Below are 12,342 nucleotides of genomic sequence, written 5' to 3' on the forward strand. Positions count from 1 at the left end.
AGCTTGTTTCAGGTATCCACCAGTGACCTCGGCTGAGGTAGAAAGAAGTTTTTCACAACTGAAGCATATTCTGTCTGACAGACGGCATAGTTTAACACCAAATAATTTGACAAAATGCTAGTAATTATGTGCAACCAGGCAACTTTGGTCATTTAATGTAGTATCCCTTTATATTATCATTTTTAACCATATTTTGGTGGTGGAACTAAATGCCTTTTTATGCCTTTTTTGTCAATAAATGCCTTTTCGTGCCTTTTTTTGTAATTTTATTATGCCTTTTTGCCTGCCTATTTCAGTGGTTTTTAGTGCCTATACATCTTGGCTCTAGTAATAAAATATGGAAAAAGTGAAAGGGTCTGAATACTTTCTGAATGCACTGTAAAATCTCACACGGTGTTGTTGGTTAGGGACTTCCAGATCTAGACTCGGCAACAGTGAGAAAACAGGTTATATTTTCAAGTTTGAATGACATGTTATTTAGAGGGGAACCTGTAGATAGTGGTGTTCTCATTTATTTTCTTCCCTTGTCCTTTTTGGTGTTTAAGATTGAGCTGTTCATAGCCTAGGCAAGTAATTATAGTGCATATCCTAGATGGTACATTCCTACTGCCACAATGTTTAAGTGGTGGAGTGAATGAATGTTTGGGTTGGTGCTTTATAGTGGAATGAAGTGGGCTGCTTTATCCGAGATGGTATTGTACAAAATTAATAGTTTTTACTATAGTTGTAGGGGTTGAGAGTATGACTGGGGTGTTGGAGAGAAGAGATCTATTATTTGTCATTTAACAATGAGGTTGGAGGATATGAAAATTGTTTTAGTTTTGGGAGCAAAGAGTTTTGTCATATGGAATGGTAATAAGTGACAGGAGCAGAATTAGGCCATTCAGCCCATCAAGTCTACTCTGCCATTCAATCGTGGCTGATCTATCTCTCCCTCCTAACCCCTTCTCCCCATAACCATTGACACCCATACTAATCAAGAATCTATCTATCTCTGCCTTAAAAATATCCATTGGCTTCACCTCCACAGCCTTCTGTTGCAAAGAATTCCACAGATTCACCACCCTTTGACTAAAGAAATTCCTCCTCATCTCCTTCCTAGAGGAACGTCCTTTAATTCTGAAGCTATGACCTCTGGTCCTAATCTCTCCCACTGGTGGAGCCATCCACTCCACATCCAAGCTATCCAAGCCTTTCACTATTCGTTAATTTCAATGAGGTCCCTCCTTATCCTTCTAAACTCCAGCGAGTACAGGCCCAGTGCCATCAAAAGCTCAACATATGTTAACCCACTAATTCCTGGCATCATTCCTATAAACCTCCTCTGGACCCTCTCCTTCCTCAGATATGGTGCCCAAATTTGCTCACAATACTCCAAATGCAGCCTGACCAGCGCCTTATAGAGCTTCAGCATTACATCCCTGTTTTTATATTCTAGCCCTCTTGAAATAAATGCTAACATTGCATTGGCTTTCCTTACTACTGATTCAACTTGCAAAATAACTTTTTGGGAATCCTGCACCAGCACTCCCAAGTCCCTTCGCACCTCTGGTTTCTGGATTCTCTCCCCATTTAGAAAATAGTCTACGATTATGGAACAATTGATGTAGTAGCATTTCTAAATGTGCCATTTCATATGTAATTGCACAGTACACTATATTACTTTGTAAGTGTACAATGCCATTTTTCAAGCTCAGACTAAAAGTGGATGTATGTTTTTGTATCTATGTTGTGTAGCTCTGACATGATTGTGAATTTGAAGGCTGAAGTTTGAAAATTGAAGGTTTTTTAGCTGAATGCATGCAGTATTTGTCACAAGGATGGTGAATTTATGGCACAAATAGAATAAAGCATATATAAGGCATACCATTTTGCACATGTGCACTTTTGCTGCATCTTTTTTATGTAACCAGCACCTGAATCAATGTCACCTACTATTTGGTCTAAAGTCCAAGTTAGTCGATTCACCATGGCAATGGTCCCAGCCCAGTTCCAGTGAAGTCTGGTCCAGAGGAGCAGCAGCTGTCCTTTTCTCTTGTATTGATGCCAGTGCCCCATGAATTGAAAGCTATTTCTCTCACACTAATCTGTGAGCTATGCATTCAATCCTGTGATCTTTTTCCCTGTCCCAATTTTCAAGTAGCTCAAGTAGTAATGCAGGTACTATTACCTCATTGGTTCTGCTTTTTAATTTGCAGCCCAACTATTCTTATTCCTTCAGTAGACCCTCCTTTATTCCTCCATTGTTGATTCCCATGTAGACCATACTGGATATTTTCCCTCCCACTCCAAATTCCTTTCCAACCTCCAAGAGGTGTGCTTATGCCTGGTACCAAAGGCAGGCAACAGAATCTTTGGAATTCATTTTCGTAGCTGTAGAATGAAAAACTATATATATCATGGAAACAATATACTATCCCCATTTACAACATTGCTTTTCACTTGCCCAACTTGAATGGCTCCCTGTGCCATAATAGTCGGTTCATGTGACCTGCCTAAAATCACCGCTCTCATCCACATGGGCTGTATGTGCCTGCCAACAACCATTACAGGTGTTGCTCTTGCAAACCTACCTCCGGATTCCCTTGCCTGCTTCATTCATGTCCACTGTTCCACATCTCTTGACTGACAAATTCTACAGTATCAATTCCAAATCCCAGATTCCATCTCGTAACTCTGAGCAAAAGTACCTCTAGGCACATCCACAATTTTCAGTTGCAGTCCTCGTTATGCCAAGAGTTTCCTTCAGCTACCAGATATTACAAGTACATGAGGTCACATGCCCTGCTGAATCTACCTTCAAATATTTTCTTAATTTAATCAATTTATTGAATTCTGCCATTGTCATCTTTATCTCGCCGAAGTCCTTTCCATACATTCTGTGCATTCTGCGCTTTTAGCTGTGACCATAATGTCAAATTTCCAGGTAACAGCACACGTCTCTTGATTTAAAGTAATATAGCTTTAGCTGAACACCCATTTATCTGGGACCTTAAAGGCTACACGATATCACTGTGATGTAAAATTGCAAGATTAATAGAATCAACAATAAAGCCAGACTTTTTGAAGGGAAGAGAATTTTTACAGTGAAAATTTTACTTCAGTCATACAGTGTGGAAAAGGGCCCTTTGACCCAACTTGCCAACACTGACCCACATACCACATCTACACTAGTCCCACCTGTCTGCATTTGGCCCATATCCCTCCAAACCTTTCTCTCCATGTACCTGTCTAATTGTTTCTTAAACATTGCAATAGTCCCTGCCTCAACTACCTCCATGTCAGTAGCTCGTTCCATACATCCACCACTCTTTGTGTGAAAAAGTTGCCCCTCAGATTCTTTCTCCATTCATCTTAAGCCTTTGACTTCTGGTTCTCGATTTCCCGAACTCTGGGCAAGAGACTCTGTGCATCTACCTGATCTATTCCTCTCATGATTTTACACACTAACCTAATTTTAATCATGAGTTATTCAGTCAGCTTCACCTGCAGAAGCCATTCATTGTATAGCAGCAACTTGTGCCACATCATTCTTCCAGAAAGGACAATTTCAAGATTAAACAACCTTCTTGTTAAAGGTTGTAATGGATAGAGATGTCTCTAGTTGGGATTTTTTTTCTCTCCAGTTTTGGACTACTTACTCGGCTGTCCTACCCAACCCTAATTTCCCTTGTGAGTGTGGTAGTGAGCTGCCTTCTTTAAGTCTTGTGGTACTTCTGGTGAAGATACTTCCAAAGGTGCTGTTGGATTCTGGGTACTGAGATTTCGTTCTGGTGACAATGAAGGACTGGCTATATATTTTCAAGACAGGAAGGTGTGTGACTACGAGGGGAAGGTGTCAAGCTTTTAGAAACAATTGCAGCAAGGACTGCAGCTCGAACAACACTCGCATTCCTGATTTGTTCCTCATAAGTGGGGTAAAGACCTTGCGATGTCAGGAGTGAGTCACTAGCTCCTGGATCAATTGACTAGTTTAGTTTAGGTTATTGTCATGTGTACCGAGGTACAGTGAAAATCTTTAGTTGCGTGCTATCCAAGAGTGAACCCCAGGATGTTGTTCTTATTCTTTTGTGTGGATTTGGGAGGTATAGTCTGCGTGAGTAATTGCCATGCATTTTATCGATGGTGTACACTGCAGCTATGGTGCTGACTGGTGGAGGGAATGCATGTTTAAAATGGTGGGTGCGGTCAAGCATATTTGTTGTGGATGGTCTTATGCTTAAGTGCTGTTGCACCTATCCAGGAAACTGGAAAATATTCCATCAGACTGCTGAATTATGCCTAGTAGATATGGGTGTTGGAGGTTAGTCACTCACTGTAGGTTACCCTGCTTCTGACCTCCTCTTATACTCGTATTTATGTTGCGAAACAGGAGAGATGCTATAGGAACTCAGTGGATTCGGGCATCTTAGATGCTAACTTTATCCCCAAAGTTCCTCCAGCAGCTCTCTTTTTTTGTTTTTTTGTTACAGATTCCAGATTAAATGGGGCATCTTGTTCAGCGTGGACATGTTGGGCTGATGGGCCTGTTTCCTTTTCCTTTAATACTTTTCCTGCAGTCTCTTATGCCTCCATTGTGTTTATGTGACTGGTTCAGTTAAATAATTGTCTGGTTCTTGATGGTGGGGACTCACTAATCCTAATACTGTTGAATGCCAAGGATAGGGCATTGTTCGACACTTGCATAACATTAATGTTACTTGTTACTTAAAATTCATGCTTGAATGTATTTCTGGAGTGCAGCTCTTCATTTGTACAGCTGTGTTGTGATCTGTTCCATAATCTTTGCAGTATGTAGCAGCAAACCTTGTCCCCGCAGGGACTGTGTTGTGGTCCCCTCTACTGCTGCTTTCACAGATAACTGTAACTGCCACAGGTAGATATGTTTGTAATGACAAGGTCAAACAGGTTTATTCCACAGTTTAGTTCATTCACTATCTAACATAGATCCAATCTGGCCGATCAGTCCTTCTAAGCTCAGCCAGCACTGTCAATTGTGGTGCTATGATGCTATTGTTGTTGATAGACATTGAAGTCCACCATTCATAATATTATGCGCCCTTGCCGTTTCAATGTTTTTTTTAAAGTGTTGTTCAATATGGACGAGCTCTGATTTACTCATCCTGAAATGTTCACAGTTCAGGTTGCAAGACCATAGGATATGCCAATAATATTCCACATTATGTTGCCTTAGGATATGTTCATAAGTTCTAGGAGCAGAATTGGGCCATTCAATCATGGCCAATCTATCTCTCCCTGTCAACCCCAATCTCGTGTCTTTGCCCCACAACCCCTGACACCTTTTTAATTAGGAGCATTTAGGATAAGGGGTAAGAGGTTAAGAGGGGATCTGAGGAAGAATTTATTTCATCCAGAGGATAGTTGAAATTGCAATGCATTGCATTAGACGATGGAGAAAGCAATTACCTTCTAAAACTTTGAAGTATCCAGGCAAGCACTGATGCATGGAAGGCTAGAGATCAAGTGCTAGCATATGGATCAAGTGCTACTATCTAATGGTCACCAAGGACATGATGGACTGAAGGGCTTGTTTTGTACTGTATGACTATGCCTTTATGAATCAACTGGGGGAGTCCAGAACCAGGGGCCACAGTTTAAGAATAAGGGGTAAGCCATTTAGAACGGAGACGAGGAAACACTTTTTCTCACAGGGAGTGGTGAGTCTGTGGAATTCTCTGCCTCAGAGAGTGGTGGAGGCCGGTTCTCTGGATACTTTCAAGAGAGAGCTAGATAGGGCTCTTAAAGATAGTGGAGTCAGGGGATACGGGGAGAAGGCAGGAACGAGGTACTGATTGGGGATGATCAGCCAGGATCACATTGAATGGCGGTGCTGGCTCGAAGGGCCGAATGGCCTACTCCTGCACCTATTGTCTATTGTAACATTTTTGAGATAAATGAGTAACACTGTGTTTATCTCATCCACCCAATTAATTGATTGGAAATTAATAATGGTTTATATTGCAGGGTTCGATCTGGTGCAGAGATTTTCATTGACACGCTCATCGGAAAGAAGCAAAAACACACAAGGTTTACAACTTATCAGAATGGGAAGGAAATTGCCAATCAGACAAACACAGTAGGCACTACATTTATTTAAGTCTTTTAATTTTGTACTTGTTTGAAATAATTGGCTAGATTCTTTTCAGTGGTGCATGGATGGTATTGTTTATTCATGACACCTACATTTCAGGCATTTTATATTGCATTTTAACTGAAAATTGTCTGTTTAGAAATTAATTTTGGTGCAGTCTGTTCCACAGAATATCTGGGACATGTGTGAACAAGGTATATAATGGACCATTTCTTAAGTTTATCAGATTGAGCAATGGCACGAAGGCATGAAGTCTGAACCAGGAAGAGTAAGAACTGAATTTGGTGTCAAATCAGATAAATAAAATAAGGGTTCGAAAAAAGATTAGAGTAGAACAGATAAAGACAGATTAAAAACAAGGATAATCATTCTTTTAGATGCAACAACAAGTGGCATCTGGTGCAAACGGGGGGAGTGGGTGATGGTAAATGTGGACTCGGAGGTTTAAAGTTCCTGTTTCTGTGCCATATATCTCTGGCCAATAATTGTGAAGGATTCCGTGCCAGTGAGGATATCTTTGGGGGAAAAAAAGACACAAAATGCTAGAACAACAGCAGGTTAGGCATCATCTATGAAGAGAGAAACAAAGTTAACATTTTGATGTTCTTAACCCAAAACGTCACCTATCCATGTTCTCCAGAGATGCTGGCTGACCTGCTGAGTTACTCCAGCACTTTGTGTACTTTTTGTCTATTAATCAGCTTTGCAGTTTCTTGTTTCTAACTTTTCAGGTTGATGCCCTTTCATCAGAAATGTAGAAAGTGAGAAATTAAGTATGTTTCTTTTGTGTTTCTGAGAATGGTGGGAAATGTATGTGAAATACATTCTGATGACAAACTAATGACATTAGTGTTGAGAGTGTAAAGGCTAGTTGGCCATAGATGATCTGGTGAAATTATTAATAGAACAGGAGATGAATGAGTTAAAAAGAATAAAATGAAATGCTCAGATTTCCTGCAATTGAATATGTTCTCGCATATTACTTTTTTTCTCTCTCCTCTAAATCTTTCTTGCTCTCCATATCTGCTTCCTGATCTGCTGAATATTTCTAGCATTTATTGTTTTTATTTCAGATTCCGAACATTTTTTTTGCTTCATGATATGTTTAGAGGTTATTCTGTCGTAGTACCATTTAAAAATTCAGGTTTGTTTGACAGAACAAGTTCAAGTATTTTCTGAGCTATTCAGTGGGAATCCAGTGCATCAGTACTTTTGCTTCACTGTATATTTCCCCAGTGAGTTATTAATATCAATAATAACTGGAGACGCAGAACAGCCCAGGCAGTGGCTTCTGGTATCTGTGTGCGTCCTTTCTGGAATTTGCTGTCCAATTTTATCATTTGTAATTGAGCTAGTGTTTTGTATCCTTTAAAATCCCAGGTTTTTTAGACATGGGTGAGAATAATATGTTATGTTGTGATAAGACTTTGCTGAACTTTGGATCGTTTTGTGGATAGGGAATCCTGAGAATTGGACTTGGCGTACACATTGAAGTTGCCATGTTGGCTATCTTTTTTCCCATCAAGGTGATTCTGGAGATTGAACGGACAGTCCACAACTCCCTACAGGTTTTATGCAAACATTGAGCACTGCAAGAATGAGGAATGGTCATGTTATTTACAATTTAGCGAACTTCCTTTGTTTTATTGTATAATTCTGTGTTAGTTGTGCCCCTGAAAAAAGGCTTTATTTGGCTTTTTATTTGTTTTTGATCCTGGGACCCTGTCCATCTCACTTTTGTGATTTTATGAGAAATAAGGCCAGATCAGTTCTACAAATTACATGGTTGAACTAATTTGTCTCGGCATGCAAACAAGACCTATGCAAAGTGACATTAAAAAAACAGCAATATCAGTGAAGTAACAAGAGTCCTCACAAATGGTGGTCCCTTTGTGAGAACAGAGTGTGTGAAAGGACCTTGTAGAATGCAAGCTGATCATATCTTTGGACAGTCTGACTAAGTGTCCAGACCACAAAGCACAAGTGTTTGTGCAATAGAATAACTCCTACACATGGAAATATCTATGAAGACTGTCCCCGGGCAACTGCTCCTCATTGCACAGAGTGGAGATTTTGAACCAAGTATGCTGGCCAGTAGATTGTAGTTGGAAGTGAGCGGGAGAGATGAGTGGGGAAGGATATTGCTGGGGAGAGGTCATTAATGGGAGTTGGAGAAGGTTCTGAGGGGTTGATCATTTTAGGTGGGGTGTGGAAATAGCTTGAAGAAATGTTGAAGTGAGAGAATTTTTAGACCCAAGTATTTTTTTTAAAAGTGTTTATAGAACATAGAACAGTACAGCACAGGAATGGGCCCTTTGGTCCACAATGTTTGTACTGAACAGGATGCCTAGCTGCACTGATCTCATCTCCCTGCATATGATCGCTATCCCTCTATTCCTTGCTCTTCCATGTGCATTTCAAAAAACCTCAAACACTACTTTTGTACCTGCCTCCACCACCAAACCTGACAAGGAGTTCCAGGCCCATACCACTCGCTGTGTTTATAAAAAAAAAAAAAAGAAAAAAAGCTTGCCCTGAATATCTCCAACCATCTTTCCCTCTCTCACCTTGTAGGTATATCCCTTTAGCTGCTTTATTTATTTTTAATAGCAGTTAGATTCATCTATTCATATGCACTGTCATATGATTATGTGAGGTGTTGCATTTTGGGACATCTAACAAGGGCAGGACCTACACAGTGAACGGTAGGCCTCTGGGGAGTGATGTAGAGCAGAGGGATCTAGGAGTGCAGGTGCATGGTTCCTTGAAGGTCAAGTCACAGGTAGATAAGGTGGTCAAAAGGGCTTCTTGGCACATTGGCCTTCATCAGTCAGAGTATTGAGTATAGAGGTTGGGAGGTCATGTTGCAGTTGTATAAGACATTGGTGAGACCGCATAGATATTGTTAAGCTTGAAAGGGTTCAGAGAAGATTTACGAGGATGTTGCCAGAAGTGAGCTGTAGGGAGAGGTTGAGTAGGCTGGGTCTCTATTCCTTGGAGCGCAGGATGATGAGGGGTGATCTTATAGAGGTGTATAAAATCATGAGAGGAATAGATCGGGTAGATGCACAGTCTCTTGCCCAGCTTAGGGGAATCGAGGACCAGAGGACATAGGTTGAAGGTGAAGGGGAAAAGATTTAATATGAATCTGAGGGGTAGCTTTTTTACACAAAGGGTGGTGGAACAAGCTGCCAGAGGAGGTAGTTGAGGCAAGGACTATCCCAACGTTTAAGAAACAGTTAGACAGGTACATGGATAGGACAGGTTTGGAGGGATATGGACCAAACGAAGGCAGGTGGGACTAGTGTAGATGTGACATGTGGGCAAGTTGGGCCGAAGGGCCTGTTTCCGCACTGTATCACTCTATTATCATCATTCTTTTAGTGGTGATCATGCTTTCTACTGTCTGGGTCATACGCTCGAGAATCTGCCCTGAGCTTCTCCAACTTGCTCTTCCAATAAGAGGCTCCTCAAAACCCAGTAGTTTGACCAAGCCATGGACAATGGCTTGATAGATCTGTGTGTAGATCAGTGTCCCTTTGGTAACATCCCAGAGGTCATATTTGGAGGAGGGCAGAAACCTCCGGGAGCTACAGAGGTACATCAGGCTCCCAGGTTGGGGAAAGTGACCAGCAACCATGTGATGCAGAAACTAATACTACTACTACTACTACTACTACTACTAGCCCATAACTCATACTTCCGGCAAAAACAGTGCTTCAGTCCAAAACGTAGTGAGAAGTTATTTTCATCTTAGTCTGTATTTAATGAGTTAGGAGGAAGTAAATTCTGATGAGAATTTTTGTTCCAACTTTCCTTCATCTTTATTGAAGGAGTGTGCTTTAACATTAGATCAGTATATGGGTAGGTTTCCTTTCAGTGCTGATATGTGAGTGTGTAAACATTAAGTGCTGAATGCTCTCCTGCCATCCTGGTTTACACACTTAACACATGATCCCTTACTAAGGAAGCATATTTTTGACTGTTTCTTGTAAAGCCAGTTTATAGCATCTAACCCACAAGCAGCTGCCAGGCCTGACAGATGACACCATATGTCAGCTGGAAAGGAAACCGTGTCTAGGAACTCAGCATGTGCTTCACCTTAATCTCAGGAAATGAAAGGGGATCATCTTTCTTCGTCTGGGCGGTATTCAACTAGCTGTGAATCCGCTGGTGCATATTAAATTAGACACTTACATTGAGGGCGAGTAATGGCAGCTTCTTCCTTCATTTAAACCCGGAAACTTAGGAGATCATTTTTTGATTCAGAAGCACAATCTTCTTCTGGGATTTTATCTCCAGAGTTTTCCTCAGAATAGAAAGATTCCACCTCCTACTGCACGTGAAAACTATCAACTGTCATTGATCTTACTTTTTTTTAAAACATGCCATTAAGGAGATTCGGGGGTTTTTGCAAGAGGCAATGAGCAACTGGGCCAAGAAGGCCTGGGGAATCAAGCACATCCTCATGTACCATGGGAAAGTAGTCTAATTACCATCAATCTCTTTAGAAGTGCGCACAAAACAACTTTCTTCCATACATTCCATCGCTACAGTTAGGAGTTCTTATCAGCAAATACCCTCTTGAAGTGCACTTACAATTGTATTGGGGGAGAAATGTTCTTTTATGTTTTCGGCAGTGCAGCAACTGAGAGGTTGTTGTGTTGAATAATTATGTCTTTGTCTGTGGCATGTACGCTTCTCCCAGTCTCCTACAGAACTCTGGCTGAGGTCACCGAGGGTCCAGTTCAACAGTTGGAGATCCACAGAAATTCAGGGGTGTAATTATGGACAAACTTGTCATTTCATTGATTGGTTATAATGCTGATAATGGAGGCGGCAGATATTTGAATCTTTGTGTGGGAAAAAAGCAGAAAAGGCTGTAGTTATAGAATTATGCAAGAGAGAACAAGACCATTTGACCCGTTATGCTGGCCCCATTTTATTTTTTGGATAGCAAAATAATTCCCAGAGGTGAATCCAACTGCCTTAACTCTGCTTGAAACACTGCAGATACGGCAGTTACATGATGCATCCTGGAATTACGCTGACAGTGCAGCAGCCAGTTGGGTGGAGGAATGACTTCAGGTTCAGTGCAAGGATCAATAAGGATCAACGCAAGAGGACTGAGAAATACTGAGTAATTTTACTGTGTGACTGGCAGCCGAGGTCCACAGGGCCTTTAGCACTCGGGTTGCCAGTAAATGCTGCTACTGCACATTTGTATCGCTAACTTCTCTTTTAATTCATACCATCTTGGTTAGGGACTCTCTAAGATTTTGTCAGACCTACAAATAGGTAACCAGCCCACACTTGTGTTTAGTAAATTTTTATGTGTCCCCACTGTCACATCTTCAGGCAGAAAATTTGTAATTTTTGATGAGGTCTTCTTGGACTTTTGAGCTGCTTCCATTGCATATGATTACAGTATATTAAATGTGCAGCAGTGAATTAGACCATTTAGTCAAACACGTTCATGCAATCTCATTTCTAAAGTCAAAATTGCAGGCAATAACATGATTATGGTGCCTCTCATGCAGCATGGAGATGCATGGAGAGGTAACAGAGTTTGGTTTTGGAGAGAATCTTAAAGCAAGAAAGATGTAAAGGTCAGGAAAGAATTTCAGAATTTGGATTTTGGCGGATGAGGTCATGGAAGTTGCGTTGGATAGAACAGCCAACCACCATTTGTGGTAATGGTGTTCCATATCTAGTCACTGTATTAGTGTCCATATTAGTCATTTCCTTATATATGACAGATCTATTTATACATCCCATAAGATGCTATCACACATTCTTTCACTGTACAATGATTAGAGGAAGATCGTTTTTCCATCAACCTTTAATTTAGAGATACATTTGCTGTTTTATCTTTGAGCTACGATTTATTTTATTTGTATTTATTTTTTTGGTTGGATGTGATAACTTCAGCAAGAGATCCATCAGTGAACTAATTATGTTGCTGGATTAGAAATCCAGAGACCTGGAGCAAAGATTTATAGAATGTGACTTCAAATCACAGGTAGTTTGAGAATTTCAGTTCCGTGCCAAGCAGTACACATAGCGTTCCCACCATTGCTGACTACAGCGGATCATTGCATTGTAAGCTGTTTAAGGCCTTGGCCACCTAATTTAATGAATACATTTTTTTTTACTTTAAAATAATATATATATATTTTTATTAGAAACAATTGTACAAAGATAAAACATTTGGCATCTAAAATTATACA

The 12,342-nt window shown here is 40.6% G+C and overlaps 1 protein-coding gene across 1 annotated transcript in view; it reads left to right on the forward strand.

Moving 5' to 3' along the window:
* The window catches only part of col19a1 (collagen type XIX alpha 1 chain), a 344,957-nt gene that overhangs the window by 30,423 nt on the left and 302,192 nt on the right, over nt 1-12,342 (forward strand). Inside the window, exon 4 of the mRNA XM_033021894.1 lies at nt 5,986-6,097. Coding sequence (XP_032877785.1) covers nt 5,986-6,097 — 112 coding nt within the window. The remainder of the gene's footprint in view (nt 1-5,985; nt 6,098-12,342) is intronic.

Source organism: Amblyraja radiata, chromosome 5, assembly GCF_010909765.2.
Source record: "Amblyraja radiata isolate CabotCenter1 chromosome 5, sAmbRad1.1.pri, whole genome shotgun sequence".
Lineage (NCBI taxonomy): Eukaryota > Metazoa > Chordata > Chondrichthyes > Rajiformes > Rajidae > Amblyraja > Amblyraja radiata.